Source organism: Polyergus mexicanus, unplaced genomic scaffold (assembly GCF_030449975.1).
Source record: "Polyergus mexicanus isolate NDT 795.1 unplaced genomic scaffold, iyPolMexi1.0 SCAF_27, whole genome shotgun sequence".
NCBI lineage: Eukaryota > Metazoa > Arthropoda > Insecta > Hymenoptera > Formicidae > Polyergus > Polyergus mexicanus.
The window spans coordinates 2,770,319-2,798,150 of record NW_027223347.1 but is presented as its reverse complement, the minus strand read 5'-3'; the positions used below and the strand labels follow the sequence as shown (position 1 = coordinate 2,798,150).

At 28.9% G+C, this 27,832-nt stretch overlaps 3 protein-coding genes across 3 annotated transcripts; all 3 read right to left on the bottom strand.

Moving 5' to 3' along the window:
* Nucleotides 1-1,632: 1,632 nt before the first annotated feature.
* Vps24 (vacuolar protein sorting 24) lies at nucleotides 1,633-3,355 on the bottom strand. The gene is made up of 4 exons (XM_070314432.1): nucleotides 3,215-3,355; nucleotides 3,103-3,163; nucleotides 2,391-2,785; nucleotides 1,633-2,231 (listed from the first exon to the last, which is right to left on the bottom strand). The coding sequence occupies exons 1-4, from the start codon at nucleotides 3,257-3,259 to the stop codon at nucleotides 2,070-2,072; spliced, it is 663 nt and encodes a 220-aa protein (XP_070170533.1). The 5' UTR covers nucleotides 3,260-3,355; the 3' UTR covers nucleotides 1,633-2,069.
* Nucleotides 3,356-4,494: 1,139 nt separating this feature from the next.
* LOC138943491 (protein PFC0760c) lies at nucleotides 4,495-11,953 on the bottom strand. The gene is made up of 5 exons (XM_070314339.1): nucleotides 11,782-11,953; nucleotides 11,485-11,632; nucleotides 5,003-10,854; nucleotides 4,771-4,935; nucleotides 4,495-4,700 (listed from the first exon to the last, which is right to left on the bottom strand). Exons 2-5 carry the CDS (start codon nucleotides 11,586-11,588, stop codon nucleotides 4,495-4,497), a joined length of 6,327 nt encoding a protein of 2,108 aa, XP_070170440.1. The 5' UTR covers nucleotides 11,589-11,632; nucleotides 11,782-11,953.
* Nucleotides 11,954-15,106: 3,153 nt separating this feature from the next.
* On the bottom strand, nucleotides 15,107-27,224 carry LOC138943490 (uncharacterized protein PF3D7_1120600). Its single transcript, XM_070314338.1, has 12 exons — nucleotides 27,043-27,224; nucleotides 26,443-26,570; nucleotides 24,734-24,931; nucleotides 24,326-24,533; nucleotides 23,753-23,877; nucleotides 23,326-23,459; nucleotides 22,835-23,100; nucleotides 22,307-22,454; nucleotides 17,298-22,240; nucleotides 16,268-17,015; nucleotides 15,630-15,828; nucleotides 15,107-15,515 (listed from the first exon to the last, which is right to left on the bottom strand). Exons 1-12 carry the CDS (start codon nucleotides 27,222-27,224, stop codon nucleotides 15,265-15,267), a joined length of 7,530 nt encoding a protein of 2,509 aa, XP_070170439.1. The 3' UTR covers nucleotides 15,107-15,264.
* Nucleotides 27,225-27,832: the final 608 nt, after the last annotated feature.

Below are 27,832 nucleotides of genomic sequence, written 5' to 3'. Positions count from 1 at the left end.
ATCTTTGTGTCTCTTTTTATATTTATATTATCTAAAATTGAAAACATTTCTCATCTTTCATTTAGCAATGAAAGCGATACAGCGGTACGCCAGCTTCAACAAAATGTTTTGGTTTTATTTATGAATTATTAAAGAGTGAAATTGGAAAGGTTTGTAAATTTTTTATCGTTGCTTCCTTATAGAGGAAGCTTTTGTTTTTGTGACAAAATTTTTTTTTCCGATTTTCTATGCCAATGTGTTTAGAGCGCTCTAAAATGTCGAAAAATCATATTCTTAAAAAATGTCTGTATGTATATAATATGTATGTATGTATGTACAGAAATGTACATTGTACAATATCTTTGTAACTTTCGCAATTTTTGAGATATCGGGCTAAATTTTTTTAAACGGATGGTATATCGTTAAAGGATGGTTTTGACATTGAATTTGGTGAGTGAAAGGGTTCATTTTTTTTTTATAAAATTTTGAATTTTTTGAGAAATATCTCTGTACGTGTTCTAACTTTCATAAATTTTGAAATATCTTCCTCTATGAGGAAGCCAAAATTGAAAAACGCGCTTGCTTTAAGAAGCTTTAAGCACTTGCGAGCGAAATAAAATCATGAGGAAGCAATGTACATGTTTTTAGTTTGCACAATTCGCATCTTGATTTTCTCTCAAGATTCTCTCTGATTCAAAAAGTACATACATAAGCTGCGTTCCGTTTCATGCATGATGCGCACGATACATTACTTATCCTTGTTTAACATTCGGTGAACAAGGATAAGTAATGCATCATGTGCATCATGCATGAAACGGAACGGAGCCGTATAAGATCAATGTTTTTGACTATGATGCTACAATAGTATCAACCAATCAACGAATCCCTGACAAAGCTTACTTCAATATGTTCAAACTAAGAATATGTATATACATCGTTTATAATTTTTATATTATAAATCCTGCTATTTAGTATATTTCATATTATTTCGTTTTATGTATTACGTAAAGTTAAACTTGAGGATTTTTAATCTACAACTGTGTGTAAAATCAAACAGAAAGAATAGATCTGAAGAGATAAACTATAATTAATTGTTAATTTATATATAATGGGCTGTGCGAGATGTAAGTAGCTGAAGAAGCAACTTGGATTATTTTTTTGATTAATGATAAAAATATTCATATAATATATATAACCTATAATATATTGAGATATATTATTAGTAATATTATCAATGTTATATATTGGTATAATATTATAATTAGTATTATATAATAATAGTAGTATTCTTAATAATAATAATAATAATAATAATAATAATAATAATAATACTGACATTATTTGACAATTTATTTATTTGCGTTAACAACATTCCTCAACATGAAATATATTCTCTTTTAATACTATTTATTAAAATACTCTATTGAAAACTGTTTAAATAATTAAATAGCAATTAATAATTACCAATAATATATTGATAGTTTGTTACAATTCTATATCTTTTCCCTCTTTTTCTTTCAAAAATCGAATTTGGAAATTTACAAAAATAGTTGAATACTAGATGCTGCTATATAGAATAAATTACAAAATGGAAAGTACAAAACAAAAATAGCACAGCCATACAAAATAAATTTTTTTATTATATTTGTAAGTATAAATTTGTGTGAATGTTATAACCAAGTGCAACAGCTAAAAATTATTTAAATTCTTGAATTATCGATCATCTCTATAATCTTTTCATAATTAATTTGATAATTTAAAAAAAAAATTTGATTATCACTATGTTTTTGTTTAATTTGCTTTACGTAATCTTTCTTAATTTTAACAATAATTCGAATTGGAATTATAAAGAAAATTATTATTTACTGATGAATGTAAAAATAGATATATGCGTTTAAGTACTCTACAAAGCGATAGTACATACAATATTTACATATAAATAGCAAAACAATACATTATGATAAATATTGTTTTTATAGCAAATGCTATGTATATAATCTGTTACTATTTATTTAATAATTGTTATCATTACGATACTTATTTTTCCCTGACATTTAGTGCAAATATACTTCAATTATTTAATTGTGCATCTAACTGCGAAGGCTCTGTAATCTGTTTTTCATCTCTTCAAGTTCTTTGTCATCATCTTCTACTTCTTCTTCTGCAGATGCAGAGGCTGCGATTGATCCAGGATTCTCTGTGACAACTGCAGGAGCTGTACCCAACTGACCAGCTGTTACTTCCCATAAAATCTGTAAGTAGAAATTTTATTTATATTTAATATTTATACAGACCTCTCTCTTTATAATGAAAAATGTTTAAAAAATTATTCGCTTGAATTTTCTTGAATATCCATAATTTGATCCGTAAGTATGAAATAAAATATAAAAAGAAACAAAAATATGATTTACCTTATCAACCTCCTCATCGGCTTCATCCTCCATTTCTTCAGAATCCTCGATAGAATCCATCGTTTCATCCAACATCTCCTCAATAATTCCTGCTTTCATCATTTCCTTTGACATTTCTCTCATGGTCGCAGCTACTTCTGGTATTCTAATCAAAGATTGCATTGCTTGCATCACTTCTGTAGACTTTGAAACTGAACCAGCAACTCTAATCGTTGCCAATTGATTTTTCATTTGTAATGATACAGAATTTAGGTGTGCCTTGGAAGTATAAATTTTGTTGCAGGCTTTACGAGCCCTTATAATCTCCTTTGCAAGGATCTTGCATACATCTTTATCTCCTTTCTTCGCTGCTTCCTTTAAGGAACGTTTTACTTTTTCCTCTTCTCTCTGAATTGCTGCTCAAAAAAAAAAAAAAAAAAAAAGCATTAATTATATAAACAATATTTAAAATAAATGTGAAAAAAAAATAAAAAGGATGCTTGATTTAATTACAAATAAATAACTGTGTTAAAGATTTTAAATATTTCAAACTTTAAGAATGTCTCCTAAAATCTTTTAGATTTTCTAAACTCTTTTTCTCTAAAATTAAAATCAAAACCACAAGATCAAGAATTTAAGATAAAGATTAAAATTCTTGCTGTATAAATAAATTAATTTTGATTTTTTCAATATCTTAAAGATTTTTCGTGGAAATTTTTCTTTTCAATCTCACCTCTAACCTGCCTGTCAAGCTGATAACCTTCCTTTCTTAATTTGTGAGTCCATTCCTGAACCTGCAAAATGATAGATGTTAACAAGTCCAATTACATTTCTTAGAGCCTCACCATTTCCTTGGGATTCTTTTCTTGCGATTTTCCAAATAAACCCATATTCCAATCGCGTAGATAGAAACGTCAAAGCATTCAGTCCCTAATCAACATAACCTTACCATCCTTCATTAATTCAAATTCTTCAAGGTTATGTCGATGCTCCGTTTTATATGTGCGTTCCACCCACACAATATTACTAAACTAGTAACTAGTAGTAGTATCTAGTATCATATAGTAATATAGTTGAATGAACGTATGCCTATATATAAATGACTTATCGATACTACTAGTACTGACACTTATGTATGTCGGAGAGCACACAAGTTATCAGAATAATAGATTACATCGTTTTAAATTATCTTAATTGATAAAAAAAAAATTAAAAAAAATAATAATTTTGTAGGATATAAAGCCTCTTCGATTCTGTTTAAATTATTGTTAATCTGAATAGCCGAACGTTATCGCGCGGCACCCACCATTTATTTTTTTACTTGAAAAGTAAAAGATTCTTTTCGAAGAATTGAAAAGAAAAAGCTAAGTAAAAAAATACTACAAACATTTTCTTATATGATATTATTTATATATTTATATACAATTAATTTTTTGATAAATTTAAACGACAGCATCAATGTGTGTGTGTGTAATAATGTGTGATTACAAAAATAGGTTAGAGAAGAAGGATTATGTGATAATTTTTAATAATAATAATGATTATAATATTTTATATCTTTAATAAGCGAAATCATCAGTCCTGTTCTAAAAAATTTCAATATCATTTAAATAGCCAAATTTATCAAGAAAAGATTTTTTTTTAAATGCTATAAAGCTTTACATGTTTAATGTTACATTATAGTGATTTGATATAATAATTAATTAATATGACAAATTATTAATTTGTTTTTGTAAGAAATCTTAAATTAAATTTGTAAAAAAGATATTTGAAAAGTAAATTCACACACAATATAAAATTGTTGTATATATGTATATATATTGTATTAACCTATAAGTTATTGAATTATTTTAAATTATATGGACACTGTTTGAATTTAATTTTATTTCTCTCTCTCTCTCTCTCTCTCTCTCTCTTTTATTGTAATTATAATATAATCACGAGAGATATGTAGTTAATATAAAAAATTTGAAATAACAAAGTTTGAAATATTATAGAAAATCTTTGTACTTCAATATATTGTCCTTGAAAAGAAAATTAATTTTTTTAAAGCAAATTTTTGAAGAAAACTTATTTTATTTAAAGAAAGAGAGATTTTCAAAGCTATTAATCCATTTCTTGTGTTTTATTTATCCAAGAAAAGACCTTTAAGCCAATGAAGCATAGATTTCACTATTTCTGCTCTTTTATTTACGATGCCATTTATATTTCGCTGATATCTATATGGTTTTTTACTGTCTTCTTCAGAATTTTTAAATCTTGAATCATTCTGTTTATCGTCAATTATATACACTTTATGCTCCTTTTTTTCTTTCTTATGGAAAACGTTTCCTAAAAACAGAATTATTCAATTTTTTATTATATTCTACTTACTTATCATACTCATTTAAGTGATTATTACCTTCTTCAATATCCGTTGATTTATCCCAATTTGTTGCTTCGCTCTTCATGTTGACCTTGTTTCCGGAAATAATAATTCTCGAAATAGGAATTCTCTCTTGATTTTTAAATTCTATAGTTTGCTGAGGTCCTTTTTCTCTTTTCTTTTTGAAAACTTTAACATCTTCTAAAATAAAATTTTTTATTTGCATTTTTCTAACATTTTTATTATTTCATTAGAATGATGATTATACCCTTTTCGATATCCGCTATTTGGTATTTATTCGATTTCATTTCTTCATCCTTTATTTCGGTGTCTTCTTTGGAAATATTAATTCTTTTAAAAACGGAATTTCTTTTTCGATTTTTAGAATTTATTTTTTGCTCAGTGTTTATATTTTGAATGTTTTTGTCAGTTTCCACTTTATGCAAATCTTCAGTTATTTCAAATTGATTTGCTTTTGCATTTTTCTCCCATGATTCAACTATTGAATTCCCCAATTTGTAAAGATCTCGAAAAATTGGAGATCTTGAGAAACTCGTGCTCATAGTATCTTTTCTCTCTCGAAAGTTTACCAAATTTTGTAATTTATCGGTTGCATCTTTATTTTCACTCACAAATTCATCTTTCTTTGTTTCAAAATTGTCATTGAGATTTTTCTTTTCTAATCGATCATATTCATATTTTTTAACTGCCTTTATTAATGACTCATCGTAATTCTGCATTATATCGTGAGATCCAGTTTCATTAAGTAGCATTTCCCCTTTGTTAAAATCGAGCAATAAATTATGTTTCTTCGCAAAATCAATAACTGGCATTAAAAACGTTATTAGATTATTATCATTCAAATTTCGCTTCCAATGATAATGCGCGTTCATTCTTTCTTCTTCTTCTTCTTCTGAGTTTTGCATTCTCAAGGTATCTTTTCCAGTAGTCATTACAGTTATCATTATGTTAGGTGATTCAGTCGAATAATAATCTTTTTTAACATTTTTTACACATATATTTTCTTGACTTGAAGTTGTTATATGTATATCTTTTTGATCTTGATTTTTGTTACATGATAAAATCACATGTCCTTGCAGTGGCATACAGTAGGAACATTTTCTTTCCAAAATTTGCTCGCATATGTTCTTGGCGATCGACAACTCATAAAAACCGTCTTTTAATTTTCTGATCTCCAATGGCAATTTCATGCCGTCGTTAATATAGTAAAGCTGCGATTTCTCAAGTTCCGAATTATCGGAAGCAATTAATAAGGGAAATAATTGAAGAGGATAAATATCGCCTAAACAACATGATTTGGAGAATGGGATAGTTATTTTATTTGTTTCTGTAGTAATATCATCAGCATTATACTCGTTGCCAATTAGATTGTCACTGTCGTTGTTATTGCTATTTTTGTTCTTATTATCGTTATTATTTGCATCAGCTCTATAATCCGATGAAAACGAACTGAGCCTTGAACTATCGTCAACAGAAGGATTCACCTTAAAGTAAGTAGTTTTTGCGTAGGTTCGTTGAACTTCTGTAGTAGCTTCGTGGATTTTGGCAATAATGTTATCTTTCGATATAAAATTCTGCTGCTGCGAATCTAAAATATTTGTATCTATCGAAGAAGTAATTTCGGATTTATAATTTCCATTGTCTACATTTAGAGATGAAATTACATTATTAGCTGAAGTAGTCGACGTTTTATCATTTAATACGCGTTCTATTTTCTCTCCGACATCTTTAGCACCTGCTATGTTTCGTGAAATTAGACCATTCGACATTTGTTGCGTATAATCGGGTGAAATTTCTTTCATAAAACTTGTTGTCGTAATTTCAACGTTTGCACCAGCATTATAATGATTTTTTATGTATTTTAAAATTTCCGGCGAATAATATTTTATTGGCGATAAATTATGCTCAATCCTCTCTAATATTATTGCTGGATCAATTTCATCGGTTGAAGATGCGATTTCCGATTTCTCGTTTCGATATTTTACATCTGTAGATGAAATTAAATTGTCAGGTGGCTTAGTCAATATAATTCTATTTAAGATATATTCAGTTTCATTTCCTAAATCTTTAACTTCTTCTATATTTTCTGAAATTATGCCATTCGATATCTGTGCGTAATTGGGTGAAGTTTTTTGTACAAAATTTGTGGGTATTATTGTAACTTGAATACTTTCATTATTGATACGATCATTTTTTATATATCTCAAAATTTGATCATCCAGTGAAGAATAATTTATCGACGATTTATTATTGTCATCATTCGCATTAATATTCTTTATTATCGGCGTTAAAGTAACGATATCTTTTTTTGTTTCATCAAAATTTTTAGTCATAATCGATGAAATTGTTGTTGCCTCTGAGAATATATTTCCTTCTGTTTTATTTAATTCCTCTGTTTCTATTGGTTCTATAGAAATTTCTGATACGCTGAGATTATTTTGTGAAATAGCTTTATTATACGTCACTGTATTTTTTAACGGTTCGGCTAGTTCTTTTACTTCATTATCTTGCACATCTATCTTCTGTATCCTTTTGATTTGATTTCTGAAATTTTTTCCTATTCTATGCATAAGTATATCAGTTTTCCTTGGTCTTTTTTCTTCAATTACGTCTTTCTTGTATTCTGTTGAACTTGGAAGATTAGAAATAATCATGTTAGCATTATTTTCTAATCCCTTGGATTCCTGATAACTCGTCAATTGTATTTTCTCATTGTCCCTTTCTGTATTTTTTTCTATGTCAAGATTCTGTTTATCGATTAATATTGAATTGCCAATATTTATTCCTTCTTCGTAATTGCCTGCTGATACTTCTTGCGAAAGAGTTAAATCCACATCTTTTTTATTATCATCAAACCTGTTATTTTTTTTTAACATATCCGTATCTTTTGAATCTCTTAATGTCTGAAGAATATTATTTAGCATATGAATTATCGAATTATCTATTTCCTCATGTTCGTCTTTGGTCAAACTATTTTTCACACTCTGCACGATCATGTTCCGTATAATGTACTGATCTGCTTGCGACGCGATTACTGAAAAGTTTAAAAGATTTCTCATGCTTTTCTCCAAGTTTTCCGGATTTGCTATTGATAATTCGCTGTCTGGAACAGGCGCTAAAGTTATCGAATTCATTGACCATTGTCCGTTCTTGAATTGATGCTCCTCAATCGTCATCGGTGGGAGCTTTCGGTAAAAATCTGTGGAAAGAGTCTGCAACATGCTACGAAAAGTGTTCTTGATCATGTCATGTGACCAATCGTTTGTGAAGTTTTTTCTGGAAATAGCTGTGATATCGGATAGAACATCTTTCACCTTCTCTACAATCGTGTTTTCTATTTGCGGAATTGATAGAATACTCTCGAGATTCGGAACTTGTAAAATTTCTGGCAGCAAACTTCTACCTTGTATCCGAAGAATATTTTCGTCAAGATTTTCTGTTTTGCTTAAGGAAGCGTTCGATGCGAAATCGTTGATGACCTTTCTGATGGAATTTAAAAGTAAAGTATCGTCACGATATAGTATGGTATGGTTTCTTGATGATGAATCGATAATTGTTTCAGGACTATTGATGGTATCTTCTTCATCGTTTAAATAATTTGTTTTTTCATCAATATCAAGATATTGCATTACAGGTTGTTCCCGAGGAATTTCATCTCTAAGATAAGTGGCTTTTATATCTAATAAATTATTTTCAGTGGTTTCTTCAAAATTATATTCGGTGTAAGAATCAGAACTGACAGGTATAATTTCATCTTCAAGCCATTCTTGAAATATTTCTTTTTGAAGATTAGAATCAGTATTCAATTTGTTCAAATCATACATAGTTTCTTCTTCAAAATTATATATTGCTGTAGAATCATAACTGATAGTTGTAATTTCTTCAGATTGTCCTCGAAGAATTTCTTTCTCACGAGAAGTATTGATCTTTGTTTCATTCAATTTATTTACAACTTCCTCTTTAAAATTATATCTGATTTCCGAATCGTCGTGATTAATAGTTGTATCCTCTTCTTTAAGTTGTTCTTGAGAAATTTCTCCTCTGGTATAAATGTTAATATCTGATTCTTCCACATAATTTCTATTTTTCTCTTCAAAATTATATTCAGTTTTAAAATCATAACTAATAGTTGTAGTCTCTTCCTCAGGAAGAGTATTCCACAATACTCCAAGAGTACTCGATGAATTAACATTTATATCTGTTATTAAAGTTTCTTGATCAACCTTCAAATTAATTGTTTCTTGTTGATCATTACTATATTCGTATGAATTAGTAGAATAGAAATATATCTCACTTGAAGTGGAGTTTACTGTTTCTTTGTTATTTGGATTTAACAATGGCTCGATTATGTGACTCTTACTCTTTCCTAACAGTGTGTTTCTTGCACTCTCCATAGTCTTATCAATTACCTGGTCCATTAATTTGTTCATTGAAATACGCGTATCTTCTTTAGTGTTAAATAATTTATTCTCATCATCTGGTTCATAAGTTTGTTCGATAGATCCTTCGTATCGATATAATTTTCGTGAAGAATTTTCATCGGTATCAACATTTAATTCTGTATTTGTTGATTCGAGATGCTCATTTGAATCAATATTCGATTGTACATACGTATTGATCGTTTCAAATTTATCCGAATAATTGACATTATTTAACGTTGTTCCTTCTTTACTTCTGGACATTTGTACGATATACTCCGGGATTTTAATCGTAGAATATTCATTCATATTATTCTCTTGTGTCTGTTTTGCAAGTATTTTTGGTGACGTCGCACTGAGTACACACACGTCGCGACCGAATAATTTTATACACTCTTCCATGTTTATCAATATGTCATTATGCAGGATTGATGGATAGACGATGGATGGTGTTCTGCTTTTATCAATATAATTCGTAAAAAATGGCATTAGCTTAGAAAATTCTTGATCTTCTTTGATTCTTTCTGTAGAAGAAAAATTTACAGTACTACTTTCTTCAGTTACATCATTTGAATAGTTTGGATAAAAATTAATTTCCGTTTCTGAATTAATTGACTTATCTACATAATTATTCGGAGTTTCTGTAGTTAATTTGAAAAGATGTTTTTCATCTTTTCCAGTGATTTCAATCGATTTAAGATCACTTTCTGTTTGTGTACTAGTTGCTGCACCAACATAGCTTGTCGAAGCTGAAGTAGTTGACATAGGATTTCCAACTTGACTTTCTTCAATTATACGTGAACAGGGATATAAGTTTTGATGGATAATCGGTTGATATTGATTGTCGGCTTTACTTTTAAGTGGAAAATTTGCTCTGTTCTCAAATGAAGTAAATGGAACTCCAATATTGACAAAATTTTTATCATTTCCGACTATGTAAGGCAAAATATGTGGTTTCTTTCCGTACAGAATTGACGCATGGGGGATATCGCGTATTCTTTCTTGGTAGAATCGTGTTGGGAAAGAGTTGATTAGACTAGGTAATTCTTGAAGATTTTTATGATACAATTTTGATGATATTTGCTGTAAGATATTTGATTTTGTGTTTTCATGTTTCGCTGGTCTTTGATGATTTATCTTTTCAGACTTGTCTTTTCTGGAAGAGCTTAATATTTCCGATGAACTTGTCATTGACGATTTAGAAAGACAGTTCTCATCTTTACAGTAACAAATACAATTATCTGTATTACATTTCTTTATCTTTCCCCGAGATTTTAAGTTCAAAATTACATTTTCTGCATTCATGTTATTCCTGAGGGCTCGTAAAAACGTATTATCTTTACGTGTTTCAGTTTTCATCCTGTTTACAGGATGATTTTCTTGCAAGTATTTTATGTTTTTTATAAGAGTATCGGCATTTGAATTTTGTCTGGGGATTTTTATATTTCTATCAAGGCTTCTTGCATTCATATCTGCTCTGGTGGAGTTTTCCTTTCTCGATAATGAGAAAAATCTGTTTTTCCGAGGTAATATTCCGCAACGTTTTATTTTTTGAGCTATTTCTTTTGAGTTTGCATCTCGTGTCTGTGATGGTGGCATTAATAGAAAGTGTGATCTCTTTGCATTATTCCTTGTATGGTTTTGATCATTGTGCAATAAGTACGGGAGAATTGTCGATAATCTAAAAGTAATTAATTGATCACAAATTATTGAATAAATTAATCTAAATAATCTTTCTTAATATACGAAACCGTATAATTTTTATGTCACGGATATAAAGATATATTATATTTTTATTCTATTTTTAAATCATCCATATTCTAGTCATTATCATGTAATTGACAATCTGGTAACTTCAAAATTCTGCAGTTTTTAAACTTCTTGCAAAATTCAGCAGTTTATTGTGTAAATGATATAAATGATTGTGCTGACATAAACAATTAAGCAATTAAGATTAACATACTTTTATATTTGCAATTCGCATTAGGCTATTTAAAGTTGAATAAAGTTCCGAAAATCAAATCCAAATCAAATCAAATTTAAATTGAAAAAGTATTCAAATATTCATATTTCTGTTTTTCAATTAATTTATATTTATATTATAAAAAAGGAAGGAGATATTTTTTATTAAAAACTATTTGATTTTTGAATCAGATTTTTTGCATAATTTATAGAATTTTAATTTTAATTATTATATTCAGAATAAAACCTTTTCTCATTTAGAATTTTAATTTATTAGTGAATTATAAGAATTTAAAACCTTGCTAAATAAAATTTTAAATTTATTCATCAAATAAAAGTTTCTAATTACCTTAAGTTTAAGAAATTTCCTTGTGCCACATTCTTGGCAGAAATTTTCTCCGAACGGGCAATCACAAGTAACATCAATACGATCGAAGTAATTTTCTTATACATATTGATCACATTCACTGTTAACCACTATCTGATGTTATTATGCCCTTTTGAACACACAAAATCACTTTTACTTTACACACAAAAAATAATTAATAAATTAATTCTAATTTTAATTTCAAAATACAAAATTAAATATTACATGTTGGAAATATTTCGATTATAATAAATATGTTATATAGCGAAATTTATATACTTTGTTCCGATGTCTCCAAAGACGAAGTGAATTCGGTCGTGATTAAAAGCGCACTAAATAATTTGGCGATTCATTCGCCACATATATCTCTTGTCATTGCATTGTTATGAAATTTAGCTCTTCCATTATGTCGTAATCGTATATGTATATGCATGAACAGGTTTTGATTCAACTCATTAGTGACCTCATTTTTTACTTGCGGTTATAATATTCTTCGTGATCTTCGTGATATATGTATATATATATATATATATCTTTAATTGTTACGCGTAATTGTAATACGAAGATACACATTTGCACTTGCGCTTAAAAGAATTTTAATAGAATTGATCTTTATTATATTTAATTTTTATTTGCAATACTAAATAGAAAACGTATTCTTGAATATCTGTAAGAGCATCAAAATTGTAAGTTTGTGTAGTGATAATATCTCTCTATAATTATTAATTCTTTTTAAACTTGGGTTTTATTTTAATTTATACATGTTTGCTTAAAACTTTAATTATTGATACAGCAATTGAAAATTTTGTATAGAGGAAGAGAGAGAGAGAGAGAGAGAGAGAGAGAGAGAGAGAGAGAGAGTGAGAGAGCGTATTTTAGATACGATAAATATTAATGTCACATCAATTTACGTTTATATAAAAAATAACGACTAATAATCATCAAATGAAAATTGTTATGACAATTCATAATACTTTGCATAGAATATGGAATTTTAGAATTTATCTTTAGAATTTATAAATTTATTCAAAGTATAATAATTTAGTTTTTATTGCTAGAGAAAAATCTGCTCAAGAATGTAGTACTGTATAAAGGTTACTATATAAACATTTCAGATCGTTTCTTTCTTTACGGGCTTTTATCATTTTAAATATCAAATCGCGTTCACACGATTATCTTTTTCGCAAAACGTTTTCAATATTATTTCATTTACTTTGTTGTATTTTTGATAAACGGGCAATAGGTAGACGCTTATGTTTACATTCCGCGTTATTGTGGAATGTAAACAAGCTCTCGGTCCCGGGAATGTCTCTCTCACCCCTTCCTTCACCTGCCTCGCGTCCTTGCCATTTCTCACAGTTTCTCGTTTATTGTTAGTATCATTTTGACTCTCGCGAGGGCTAGTCCTGCTTTCATTCGTATGGTTTACGAACGCGTTATTTATATAAATTATTAATAGTATCAATTCCCTAATAAATATTATATAATACGTGTGTTAATAACTAATGATAAAAATTATTATATTCATAATTTATAGTCAATATACATTAATGTTACATTTATAATTATGTACGTAAATGTGTATGTGTTATTTTCATACATGTGTCTTTTGCATTAATATCGCGTTTATTAAATAAAAATTAGACTTCAAAATGTTTCACGTCGTAAAACAATCATATTTGATTCGCATAATATTTAAGATATATAGGAGATAATGAGAAAAGTATTGCCAGTGTCGAGAAAAATGTCGGAAGTGTCAAGAAAAATATCGGACGATTTACGCGGAAATAACGCACGTGTAGGCAGAACGCGGGAATATACGTGCCAATCGATAGACAATGAAGTTGGCGCTTTCTGGAAAAGTTGACCGCCTAGCGTCGCTTTTGCCGCGCGGCAAGAATCCGTTACAAACGTCAGTGCGGTAGTGCGAACGTGTAACGCTATCGTCGAAAAAAATCTGCATTGCTTAAATCTATATTAATGGAAATATATAATGATAATTATATCGATTTCTAATTATTGTCGCGCGTTGTTCTAAAAATTCGCGTAATATTTATGTTGCAGGAAGTTCGCGAGCGACAAATCTCAGAAAATTACGTCAAAATAGAGATCGCGTATAAACGTCGTGTATAAATAGGGATCGCGCATCCCCGGAGTGCCGCGATTCAAATACTCAACGTTTAGCGTTTAATAATTGATATCGAACTTTTGGAAATTAAATTTTCGCGAGTGTGTACCGTGTGAAACCCGGATGAATTTTTTCATAGACACAAAGAAGTTGGCAGAGTGACAGCATTTTATTGGCATCGCGCAACGATTGGTGAGTAAATTAATTTCATTCGCGCGATTAATCCTCTCTCCCCCTCTCTCCCCCTCCCCCCCTCATATATCGAACGTTGTGAAAAATCGAGCATACAGTAGACTCTGATTTAATTTTGACCCAAGGCAAAATCTTTTTGCGTATTAAATAAAAAGAAAAATATTTTAAAATAAAAATAAATAATATTTACACGAAATATTTATTTCGATTGCATGAGCTTTTAGAGAGGAATTGGCAGAGAGGATTAATAACATGTTTATTCGCATTAATTCCATATTATTTAAGCATTTTAATTTATTATCCTGATTAGACTTTCGTGATTTGTTAGATAAGTATTAAAAATAAAATTGCTATTATTATAATACGATATTAATTTTAAACACATAAACTTAGTAGCTTTTACTTTAATAAAATAATTTCTCATCTCACTTTATCAGAAAATGTTAGTACTTTGTAATTATTTGAAGTAAGAATAATTTTGTTTGCTATGAAACAAAAATAATCAAAGCCATAAAAATATAACGTCTTTAAAAAATGGTTTATCCGATTTAAAAATAAAAACTATCATATACATATGATGTATCTTGATATAAGAATTATTTATAATGGTTGTGCAATGATTTTTCTTTCGTTTGTACTTTTACTAAAAATTATTATAGTACATTTGGAATAAAAAAATGTAACTTTGACAATTTTAAAAATATTTTAAACCTATTTATATTATTTTTTTAAATTGTTTGCAATTATTATTTTTAGTGATTTTCCATTTGTTTGTGTTGTTACATTTGCAATAAAGAAGCAATTTTTTTGTAATTATACTGTAACTCTTAAACGGCGCAATGTTACAAACGAAAGGAAAATTATAAATATGTGCAGTTGAAGGTGTGACGAAGATAATATGTCATCAGGAAAGGTGAGTGATTTTATATGTTTGCAAGGATGCATTATTTTGGGAAATGTGCAGGTTTTTGTAGTAATTATTGCTACATCTTACGTATACGATAGAGTTTGTACATACAAAATATTTATCTTAATTGAATTCTTTTTTCTTTTTCAAAAATTATAAAAAAAATTGGATACATATTTAATTAAATTGAAATAAAATCGATTAATTTTTCTTAATATTTTAAAAGTAAATTGCATAAAAGTATTATCAATTTTTTTTCTTATTTGATAGGTTATATATATAATTTATGTGCGTATGTGTATGTGTAAATATTTGACTTTCTTATAATTTTTCAAAAAAATCATTATTTACTGCGCATTCTCAGTAATTTTGGCGGGATTGTTTACGTAATATTAAATATGAAAAATATATTAAGAATATATATACTACATACATTAAAGAGAATTTGGACACACACACATATACTATATCGTACAACATATCAAATAAATCTTTTTTTTTTTTTTATTTGCGATTACTTAACATTTATATATATTTACATGAAGATTCGAGAAATTTCTGATAAAAATGCAATAATTTTTTTTATATTTATAATGGCAATATGAAAAGGATTGCCGATAATTTCGGAAGTTTCATTTTTTAAATGTTTTTCTTTATCCGATATTAAAACAGTTCCATTGTATTTCCCTTGGAAATTACCGATAAATGGCTCCATAGATTCCGTGGTATTTTGCGTGTTTTCCAAGCCGCCGATAATAGCGTTTTGTAACTTTGGAGTTAGCTTTTCTGTGAAAGACGATAATTTTTCATCCTTCTTTAAATTATCGCTTTTCAAACTTTTATCCTTTTCTTTATTTTTCATGATAAGGATTTTATTATTATATAAATAATTCTTCTTACGAGTTCTTATGAAATCTTCAAGCAGATCGTCACGATATTTTTTGTCTATTTGAGTTTCTAAATAATCTGTTTCAGTACTATTTCTCGTTATTATTTTTTCTTTTTCCTGTTTATCAATATTGTTTTTATTTAAAGAATTTTTGATGTCTTCGTTTTTGATATTTTCAGTCAAAATAAACTTGTTTGATTTCGACTGTATCTTAAAAAAATAAAATGATATATTAAAATAGAATGATACTATAACAATATAAAAAGAAAAGAGAGAAAGGAAAGAGAGAAATAGACAGAAAATTAATTTACTAACATAAAATAATATAAAATAATAATAAATAATTTTACAGATTAAAATAATCTATCGAAATAAATTATTTTCCTTAATTTAATCTTTGCATATTATAAATAAAAGTGCACATAACATAATTGTCGAGAAATAATCATTAGGAGTATTGATTATCCGAGTTTCTAAGCAATATTATTTTGTAGCTTATGTAATATAAACTATAATATTAGCATAAATCATATATAGTTTTTAGTTCCTATTGAGTGAGTCTATTTTTTATATTATCTGATAATTATATAAATATATCTTTTCTCTCATTTAAAAGATCAATCGCAGTTTTAACAGATTGTTATTGCGTTAAGAGAATATTTACCTCGCTTTTCATTTGATTTTTGCCTCCATTGATCCTGTTTCTAATCTCTCTTCGCTGCCTTATTTTCTTCTCATTTTCTTCCCAGGGTAATAGTAAAACCATTCCACATTCATCAGATCGCATTTGATTTTTCATTCCTAAATATCTGATCTCTTCGCTTTTATATTGTTCTTCTTCTTTTTCTGATTCATCGTTAATTCCACTATCTTTGACATCTATAGAAATATCCTGCACACTTTCCGATGAATAAATTTTTTTATCTGAAATGTTCTCAATTCTCTCATTTAGTAGATCCGATAGATCTTCGTATACAAGTTCTTCTGAAGATTCATCATCCGAATTTCCCATTATTGAATCTGATAATTTTCGTAGTAAATATTGATTCTCGTCGAAATAAGGAATCTCGATAGTTTTTTTTTCTGATAGTGAATCGTCATAATTTTTCACTTTTAACATCTTATACGAATCATTGTCCTTAGTCGGTATAAAGACGATATACTTTGGCGATTCATCTTTCTCATTTTTCTCATCTTGATCGATTTCCAAGTCTCTCTCCGAGGAATTCAAGCAGTTTTTTGATTTTCGAAACAGGATGTTGTTTAATGGCAATTCATCATTTTTTGTAAATCGATAGAACGGGATTGATTGTTTGTTAAATATTTCCTCGGGGTCTTCTTTCAAGTGATCGTACGTGTCATAATTTGATCCGTCTCGTATATTTGTTTTTGTCAATCTAAAGATGAAAAAAATAATATGTCATTTAATACTCGCAAACATACGAGTAGAAAAAAAAATTAAAGACTAAATGTGAAATTTTGAAAATATTTTTATATCTTTTTTTTTTATTAAATTAGTAAATATGTAATTTTGCATAATGTATGATTCGATAATTAATTGCTTTATAATTATATAAACTTCCAATATTGTCACTTGCGTAAACACATATAATACACATATATTATATGAAAAAGATATTATTCAATAAAATAATAAATAAAACAATAAAATACATTACAGAAAGTATAACAATCGCTCTAGATATTCGTCGCTCCTTTGTTTCTTAATATCTCTTCGTGTTCTCGCATTTCCAAGTTTGCTTAATTCAGAATCGTTAGTAATAATTTTTTTAACATCTTTGATTGCTTCATTATTTTTAGACATCTTAGTATTTATATCATTTTGTATCTTCTCATTTAAATTATTAATTTCTTGAGCTATTTTATATATATTTTTTCTTTTATCATTCAAATGTTCCGTTTTAGATTCTGACTCTGTAATATCCTTAAATTTTTTTATATTTAACATTTCTTCTTTATCCGTATCATTATTTTTAGGATTCATCAATTTTTCAGCATTTTTAGTATCTTTAGTTTTTTTAACATTTAATATATTTTCTTTCTCATCATGAGAATCGACAAATTTTTCATTATCTATGTATTTTCCAATTCTCACATCTTTGGTCAATTTTATTCTTTTATCTGCTATAGGCATGTCTAAATTATCATGCTCCCTTTTAAGATTTCTATAAATATTATTTAATTCGAGATCGTTTGGCCGGTCATGTCGTTTTTGCGCGTCAAAAATATATATGACATCAGCATTTTCTTCATCATTTTTAATCGATGTTTTCTTCATGTATTCTTGTAACTTGGAAGCTTGACGTTGGTCTTCCTTAAGTATCGATTTCGAAAGAACTTGATAGATCCATCTTGGAACTGGATTTTGATTTTCGGATTTAATCTCTGAATAATACTTCGGAAGTTTTGAGTGATTCTCGTGCGATTGTAATATCGGCTCGCCCCCACGGTACGTTGAAGGATCGATTGCAAAAATTCTACGACCATAAGATTTAGAAGCTGCTTTTGATTCTCGCCCATCCTCAATTATCTTTTCAAAATATCGACGATCTTGATTACGTTCATGTTCCGAAAATCTAGACGCTTTTGCTAGTTCCTGCTCGTCTTTGATTATTCTTGGAAGATACTCATAATATTGATTATATTTGCGATCTAAAGATATAAATTTTGATTCTCCATCATCTTCGGTTACTTCCAAGTGTCGAGGAAACTGGTAATATTTATTATATTTCGGATAATGTTCTTCCTTTACTTTCGCAGGTGTATATATTTGATCAGGAATATTTTCATATTGTTTTGGGACCAGTTTGACAGGAATTTCATATTTTTCATTATTATTATCCTTGTAAATAATATCGTTGTCGATCAGAATGCCAACGAACTCTCCTTGATCGATCAGATGACGAAGATCATCGTTCTCGCGAAATCTCTCCCACGTTTCTCTTCTCTTCAGATTCCGCTTCTGTTCGTCGGCAATCTTCATTAATTCGTGGCGATATTGTTGTAACAGTCTCTTCCGTCTCGCGTATAGCTTTTCCTTCAGCTTGTTGGTCTGTTCAGCGCGTCTGTTCAAATATTCATCACGTCTGGTATGTCCTCTCAATGGCGTTGTACGAAATATGGTTTTCAATTTCTTTGTGGCGATATTTTTCTTTAATTGCGTCCCAGCTCCGGATTCAATATCTTGATTATCTTTATTTTGATTATCTTCTACATTATGTTGTGTATTATCTTCTGATTTTATTTTCGACTCGTTCGATTCTGAATTGTCAACTGCTGCACCTGCTATCAGCTTAGATAAAATTGTTTCCGTTGTCGTCTGTTCTTCAGCAATTTTTTGCATCGTTTCGAGAGAATTCGTTGACTTTAAGCTAATTTTATAGTTATTGTCGCGCCGTTCTTTGTCTTTTTGATTTTTGGTGGCTGTTGAATAACTATTGGTTCTTCTCTTCTTGTTAATAAAATTTTGCGTTTTTTCACGGGTCGTTTCCTGTGCGTATTCAGTCGCGGAGGCAATAACTTCTTGCGGATTGCTTTTATTATTCGATAAAATCTTGGAAACAACCTGAGAAGGATCATACGTCGTTGTCTCGTTTTCCGATTGAATGTCTGGTGATTTGGCACGAAATAACATTTCTTTTGTGACGTCATTGTTAACAATATCATTGCTATTTGAATCTGCTCCATTATTTGGAGAAAATTCTGAATTTACCATAAGCTTCTTGATATCAAATTCGTCTACGTTATGATGTTGCTCTGAAGTATTATTTATTTCAGAATTATCCATTATTGATGTCGAATTTACAACAATATCTTGATTATCCTTATTTAGATTATCTTCTACATTATGTTGTGTATTATCTTCTGATTTTATTTTCGACTCGTTCGATTCTGAATTGTCAACTGCTGCACCTGCTATCAGCTTAGATAAAATTGTTTCCGTTGTCGTCTGTTCTTCAGCAATTTTTTGCATCGTTTCGAGAGAATTCATTGACTTTAAGCTATTTTTATAGTTATTGTCGCGCCGTTCTTTGTCTTTTTGATTTTTGGTGGCTGTTGAATAACTATTGGTTCTTCTCTTCTTGTTAATAAAATTTTGCGTTTTTTCACGGGTCGTTTCCTGTGCGTATTCAGTCGCGGAGGCAATAACTTCTTGCGGATTGCTTTTATTATTCGATAAAATCTTGGAAACAACCTGAGAAGGATCATACGTCGTTGTCTCGTTTTCCGATTGAATATCTGGTGATTTGGCACGAAATAACATTTCTTTTGTGACGTCATTGTTAACAATATCATTGCTATTTGAATCTGCTCCATTATTTGGAGAAAATTCTGAATTTACCATAAGCTTCTTGATATCAAATTCGTCTACGTTATGATGTTGCTCTGAAGTATTATTTATTTCAGAATTATCCATTATTGATGTCGAATTTACATCAATATCTTGATTATCCTTATTTAGATTATCTTCTACATTATGTTGTGTATTATCTTCTGATTTTATTTTCGATTCGTTCGATTCTGAATTGTCAACTGCTGCACCTGCTATCAGCTTAGATAAAATTGTTTCCGTTGTCGTCTGTTCTTCAGCAATTTTTTGCATCGTTTCGAGAGAATTCATTGACTTTAAGCTATTTTTATAGTTATTGTCGCGCCGTTCTTTGTCTTTTTGATTTTTGGTGGCTGTTGAATAACTATTGGTTCTTCTCTTCTTGTTAATAAAATTTTGCGTTTTTTCACGGGTCGTTTCCTGTGCGTATTCAGTCGCGGAGGCAATAACTTCTTGCGGATTGCTTTTATTATTCGATAAAATCTTGGAAACAACCTGAGAAGGATCATACGTCGTTGTCTCGTTTTCCGATTGAATGTCTGGTGATTTGGCACGAAATAACATTTCTTTTGTGGCGTCATTGTTAACAATATCATTGCTATTTGAATCTGCTCCATTATTTGGAGAAAATTCTGAATTTACCATAAGCTTCTTGATATCAAATTCGTCTACGTTATGATGTTGCTCTGAAGTATTATTTATTTCAGAATTATCCATTATTGATGTCGAATTTATATCGATCATCTGCGTTTCGTAACTTGGTCTATAATCCAACGTACTTGATTCTGTGGTTATAGTTCCTGTAGTTATATCATGTTCTTCATAATCGGATTCAATGACGCTAGTACTTGGGAGTATCTCTCCCGCTATAATATTTTCGTTTTCCTCCTTCGCCATAGAATTTTCAACATTTCTCTCAGATTGCGCATTTTCTACGTTTACACTTTTTACTTCCGAAGAAGAATCTACAAATATTTGATTATCGCGTTTTACACGACAATAACAAAGCTTCTTCGACAATTGGGAAGCTCGGATGATTCTACAATGGCAATCTTTCGTATTTTCTTCGTTTTCTTTAATCATTTCCTCAGCAAGAAGTTTTTGAATCTTCGCCTGATTACTTCTTTTCGCTCTTCTATTGTGAAAAATATGGTATCCCGTATTTATATCAGCAGGTCGAGAAAATTTATATGTTTCTGTATTAATATTATCTCTATTATTTGATATATTCACGGCTAAAATTTTTTCTTTATTTACATTGGTTTTCTCGTATCTCATATTTTTAATATTGTTGTAATTGTTATAATTAGAATTTACAGTGGCAGTTTGAGAAGGTTGATAAAAGAAACTCGAATCTTTTAATCCTGATTCTACTTTCAGTTTGGTTTCTTTAGGTTTTATATTTGACGCTTGATGATCGATGTAAATTGGAGTTTCGACAAGTTGACTCAATGGTTTCGAAGAACGTCTCGAGGCAAGACCTAGTGCTTCATATTTTATGTCACCATCATGTTCTTGTTCCTTGAAATCGTAGTAATTAATCAACTTTTGCATGCCCTTTTCTATAGCTCGTTTTTTCTTTTTCTCGTCAGGTAGTTGTGTTTGTGGGAAAAATTCTGCTTCCAATAGATCGCCATAGCTTTTCGGATTTTCTTTGATTCTTGTATTAAAGAACTTGACATTTTCAAAGAACTCGTTAGGTACGTGATCATTTTCCATTTCTATCCATGTATTGTCTTCTACATGCTTTTGCGTCAATTCTTTCGTATGCTGCATATTCATCGCCGTTGAATCGTTCTCATCGTTTTCATCTTGAACATAATCGTAATCTTTGCTATTTTGCTCCGACGAGTCTCCCATAGTGATAAGAATGTCGCTTTCGGGGAATCCTTTGGTAGGATTACGTCGGAAGAAGCCGTAGAAATTATTCTCGTCGCTGTCGGTGATCCTTGGATTGAACGGTGTCAACAATTCATCTCTTCTAAAATCATCCTTCCGCTTCGTTTTCCTCTCGTTCATATTATCTCTTACGTTGTCAAATTTCAAACGTTTCTTCAAAACATTGTCCATCCTCGGGCCTATCTCGATTAATTTCCTGCCGATATCTCTCTTTATTCTTTCAGATTCCTGCGCTGGATGCCGATAATGTTTCATGTCATTAATCTTTCTTTCTTGATTGTCTTGCTGAATGATATTTTTATGTCGTTTCGATAATCTCTTTTGTATAATATTTTCGGCCGTTTCCTCCTCGGAATAAACGCAAGCTTTTACCTATTAAATCGATATTATTTTAGTTATTTTTAAATTTGATAGGCGAAATATCGTATTTTAGTTTACCTTTGCATTAGGTATAACCCAGAAACCTATGTCCCCAGAAGATAGCTTTAATTCAAGGCCATCAGACTTGATAATGATCTCTGGATTGAGATTAGGTAACTCCTTATCGTTTATCAAATCGAGTGGTTTATCATTTAACAAGACTTTCCTGAAAAATAATCTTTTTCAAAATTTGTCATTCTCTACAGTTGATAAAGAATCTAAAGCGGAGAAGAAACTTATATGATCTATTTTTTTAAATAATTACAATAAAAATAAATAATTACAATAAAAAATTAATTTGTCACAAAGTATATCAATATTAGAAAATACATCTTTTCTCTCTTTCTCTAAATAATGTTTCATTCAGTCATTTTCTCTTTCTCTTGTCCATTATTAGTACATTAAATAAAATACTTTAAACTACATTAAATAAAACACATATCTCTTTTGATATGTTTATTTATTTTGGCAATATTGCAAATAAAACACAGTGTATAAGTGCTTTTTCGCACGCTGTGTATGTGTCTTATATTATACGTTACTTACTCTGAAAGCAATTTGTTGCCAGTTTTGGAATCTGGCGACAGAATGTATCGGTGAAGGGTTTCAATTTTGAGACCTTTTAGATTAGCGGTCACTTCTTTCGGCGTCAAATTTACACCAAAAATCGTAATAGCTCCTTTATCGTACAACGCAGAAGGTTTCGTGCATTGGCTGTACAAATGCACATAACTTCCGTTGTTTGAATGAACTTTCAATTCCAAAACTTGGCGCCCTACTAAAGCCTTGTGCAATAAAGATACCCAGTAATCCTGAAATTAAAAAATGATATTATTAATAATATATCTTTTAATTTCTTATTTATCTTCTCTTAAACACGTAAATCCATCTCATATATACAATTTTTGACATATCAAATTTACATGTTGTATTAGTTACTACAATATATATAAACTATAGCTAGATATTGCGTAATTGTTTTTGATAATATATGATAGATATACGAATATATACATTTATGATATTAAGCGACTTACAGGAGTTGCTTTATAAAAATTTGACGGTTGTCTCATTAAAACTTGTACACCGAGTTTTGCAGCATCTCCAAGTCTTGTCGTCCAAATAAGCGCTCCTAGATATTCATGCTTAAACTTTTCGGGTTTTGATTCCGCTATTACATAACAATATACGCACATAAATAATTTTGTAAGTATATAAGACTATAAATTTTTCACACGTATACACACGCGCATATGAAAAAATCTATGTAATATAATGCATGCATGTAAATTAAATATAAAACGATCAAATAGAAATATGAGACACAAGTACATGAAAATTAAATAAATATAACATATAAATATAAAATTTAAGTATTTACATATAAAAATATAATTATATAAATTCTTACAAACACACACACATTTACTTTATTTATAACATATAACTTTATAATGTTCTTACCAATCCATAACGGTTTTCTTCTCGCCGTATGACTGATGATTTTGTATAGCTCGTTTTTATCAGCAATCATATTATCGTAATGCATGGAAACACTGTCATTGTTTAAAGAGACACTAGCGAAATCGCTGAAATTATTGCCAATAATTATGTTTAGTAAGTAACGATTAAATAATATTAAATTTATCGAAATAGTTGATTGATTTTCTTTTGTTTTTCTTATCACTTTCTTATCTTTTATTTATTGCGTACAATTTTAAACATTATATTTTAATTTAAAAAAATTGAAATATATATAAATTTAATTCAAAAAATAAATATTAATAAAATATATACCAGCTAAATTGAAATAAATTAAATAACATTAAAATATAAAAAAATAATACTAAAGTAAAGTAATAAGACATTAACAAAAATTAAATATTTATACATACATATATATATATATGTGTGTTACTTTTGTTATATAATTTATTATAAACCGTATGAAAAAAAAAATATATATTTTAGTGCAATTTTGTTCTCATAGAATTTTTATTTATTTAATATATTTATATGACTAAATAAAATACTTACGGATGCCACGTAATCGCCGAAAGTGCAGCATCTGCCGAATTCAGATAATCTTGAAGATATTTCTGTTCCTGCGCTGTTCTATAAGCCACGATATCTGGTCCCGTAATTAAGCTGTTTGAATATCTCGGGAAAGTCTTCAGTATCTCACGAAAATTTGCGACATATTGTCCTAGATCTCCACCGGATAGATTGCATTTAGTTTGGCATTCTATGGAAAAATATTTACAATAATTAAGAATTGGAAATATATAAATGTTATATTTTTTATAAAACAATTCATAAAATATTTGAAAAATGTATTTTCCAGAAATATTTAAGAAAAATTAAAATTTTAAGCGCTTTTACATATTAAATTACTAATCTTATTATATCATTATCTCAAAAACACGGACTTTTCAAAGACTTTACCATAACCCAATTGCCAGCTGACGTTGTAACCCATGAAATCGTTGAAAGAGAGAAATTCCGTTATATTGGTTGAATTTTTGGAATGCATTTCTGATTCATTCTCGATATATCGAGGTGCGATGGATATGATCATATCCAATCCGACGTTTTTCGTCCATTGGTGTATCAGTGTCCACTGCTTTTCTACAAAATTAAAACGTGTAAAATTTAAACATTCTGTAGAACGATCTAGACAAAGAATAGTGATAATCTCACACACATACACCCACGCATACGCACTCATACACACATCCTATATATAAAATTATTAAATTGTTAAAAATTAAATTTATCTTTCTTTTCGCATCTTTTCTACACGCATGCGAGACAATAAAGATTTGATTTAATCAATTGAATAAATAAATGGCAAATACATTTTTCAAATAAATTAGCTACTTAAGAGAAGGATTAATTATTCTAGTCTTTTTTAAAGCTTTACTAAACGAAAACTTTTAATTAAACAAAATAGAGAGAGAGATACGCGAAATACGATTAACCACGAATAAAGATTTATATTTAAGAATTTATTGAAATAAGCTGATTAATGATTAATCAATATTAATCGAAAATAAGTTTATATTTGTAATTACATCAGCAAATGATTATTTATTCAACACTGATTTATATTATGTTTTAAATAAAATGTACAATTCGCCAGGCCTTATATGTATAGATATTGCCTTGTTAATCTGTATAAATATTAACTGATTCGCTTCTGCACAAGTGCAATAATTTAAATATTACATGGCCGCTTTTGCAACTCGCGATCATACTATTATCTCGGAGCTTGTCGACGTTGCATTATGACGTTCACTGGGTGCTCTTGCCATCAAGGCTAATGGACATGCATATAACTGGCAACCTCAAAATGAATTAATGACATTAGCATTACGTCATCGCGCCGTTCTCCTCATTCATTGACATGCTATCCTTTTAGTCTGTCTACGATGACTAGACTCGCCGCATAGTCAGAGATTAGAATATTGCCATATTGAAAATATAATGACAATTAATATAATTTATAATTTTTTGTTTAAAGAATTTATTTACTTTCGTCATTTTTGCAATGCAGTTCTCGGCTCGGCGCAATGTTTCATCCAGTTCTGTTTTTTTAACGTTTCTTATATTTACATAAAGCATATCAACATACCATTGCATTAAATTATGTAATAAAAAATTAGTTTGCTTTTATATATGATATAAAATTCATTGTTATATAATTATTTTATTAAAGAATCTATAAGTTATTTTTAATTAAAGTATAATCTTATATATTACATACACACACACACACACATCTTAATTATTATTACTATATAATGTTACTATATATATATAATATATAACAAGAGATTATATTTTAATTATATAATTTATATAACGAAATAGTTATATGACAAAACGAAATATACAAATAAAAATTATTATATGAAATAATAAATATATATATATATATATAACAGAATTATTACACAAGAAAAGATACAGAAGAAATAAAACAATCTTTATGATTAATTTAATATTTAGTGAAACTAATTGTAAATTTTCTTTACACGATACATTTTCGGGTATTTATCGTTTGTTAAAAGTTTCCGGGTTTACTTAAGAGATTTACAAAGAAAAATTTATTTAAAATATTTAATATAATACTTTACCAAAAAGCGTGTTATTTGAATCGACATCAGCATTATGTAAATACGCTCTCTCGAAGATATAAGAGTTGCTTTGTGGTCCTCCAAGACGAACGTAGGCAGGCACCAAACCTCGGGCCATGTTTGCGCTTCTCTCGATATTCTTGCTGAATAATTAATACAGATTGTGATAATATACATTTCTTTTTTTATACACACAAAATATATATGAGCGCAAACTGGCATCTTTTTTATATTCTCAATTACAGAAAGATAGATCATAATAAAATAAAATTTAAACTTTATGAATGTATTATATTGTAACTATGCCATATGACAGTAATTATATATATTATAACAGGAATAATTCTAAAAATTTAGTATTTTATCGACAACAATGAAAAACTTCTAATAGTATAACAATTTTTGTGCTTAGGATATTTAATAAAAAAATTAAAATATTTAATAAAATTGAAAAATTTGTCAAAAATTAATTTGTTTCTGAAAGATTGACAAAACATTAAGTAAAACTTTATCAATTCGATAAAATATTCTTGCAATATAGATTGATTATTTTTAATTAATATTTTATTAATGTTTGTAAATTTTTTTCTTCTTTTTAATTATTCAAATACTTACGTGAGCGCATCGGTGCTATGCAGCAATGTTGCTGGATCCAATGTAAAACTGAGAAACGCGTCGCTAGTTACGGCGATTGGTTTTTTACAGTTTACATTAAGTATTAAATTTTCCGCGAGGCAATTCGCTATAAAATGGATTACTTGCAAAAGCAAGCCAACGTATTGTCGATGATAGATCATCTTTATTTTCAGTTACTTGTTACATTTAATTCTTGGTTTTCATTCTATTCCACACAGTTAATATTACACAGTATTAATTCAACACAATTAAAAATATTTTGTCTTCTCTGAGTCTTAAATTTTTCTTAAATATTAAAAATATTGAAGATATAGATATTAAAAGAAGTTAATGCGTATTAAACTGTGACAAAATTCGAGAAAATCGAAAAATATAAGAAATATAAAAAAATTGAAAAGTGTGTAAAAATTTGAATTATGTATTCGCGAAAGTTTCAATAAAGCTTTAACGCGTATGCGCGTAAAGAAACTAACACAACAATTCGAGAGACTTTTTCATGCGTACTGAGATGTCACATGCATTGAAGTGGATATTTCTGAAATCGTGTCACGATGAAAATTGCTTAACACAAGTTTCGAAATGCGAATTTTGATGTATAAACAGATAATGTGTGCACACAGCAAAAATGCTCGAATTGTGTTTCGATGAAATTCTCAATTTCTTTAGCAACATAATTTGATTGATATGTTATGGACATATTATTAAGAATTGACAAATATCAATATTTTCAGCGTGCTAAAATCTTGAATTCCCGGGAACCCTAATCCCT

What these genes read in the sequence shown, in the direction of transcription:
- LOC138943490 (XM_070314338.1), bottom strand. Translation starts at nt 27,224, where the DNA reads ATGATCTATCATCGACAATACGTTGGCTTGCTTTTGCAAGTAATCCAT. An exon ending in AAGAAAACCGTTATGGATTG is followed by an intron (nt 23,460 to 23,752) that starts GTAAGAACATTA and finishes GTTATGTAATAG; the next exon opens with CGGAATCAAAACCCGAAAAG. An exon ending in GCGAGGTAAATATTCTCTTA is followed by an intron (nt 15,829 to 16,267) that starts ACGCAATAACAA and finishes TATTTTTTTAAG; the next exon opens with ATACAGTCGAAATCAAACAA.
- Vps24 (XM_070314432.1), bottom strand. Translation starts at nt 3,259, where the DNA reads ATGGGTTTATTTGGAAAATCGCAAGAAAAGAATCCCAAGGAAATG. An exon ending in GCTTGACAGGCAGGTTAGAG is followed by an intron (nt 2,786 to 3,102) that starts GTGAGATTGAAA and finishes TTTTTTGAGCAG; the next exon opens with CAATTCAGAGAGAAGAGGAA. An exon ending in CCGATGAGGAGGTTGATAAG is followed by an intron (nt 2,232 to 2,390) that starts GTAAATCATATT and finishes TTCTACTTACAG; the next exon opens with ATTTTATGGGAAGTAACAGC.
- LOC138943491 (XM_070314339.1), bottom strand. Translation starts at nt 11,588, where the DNA reads ATGTATAAGAAAATTACTTCGATCGTATTGATGTTACTTGTGATTGCC. An exon ending in GGAAATTTCTTAAACTTAAG is followed by an intron (nt 10,855 to 11,484) that starts GTAATTAGAAAC and finishes AATTACTTTTAG; the next exon opens with ATTATCGACAATTCTCCCGT. An exon ending in AATAGCGGATATCGAAAAGG is followed by an intron (nt 4,936 to 5,002) that starts GTATAATCATCA and finishes ATTTTATTTTAG; the next exon opens with AAGATGTTAAAGTTTTCAAA.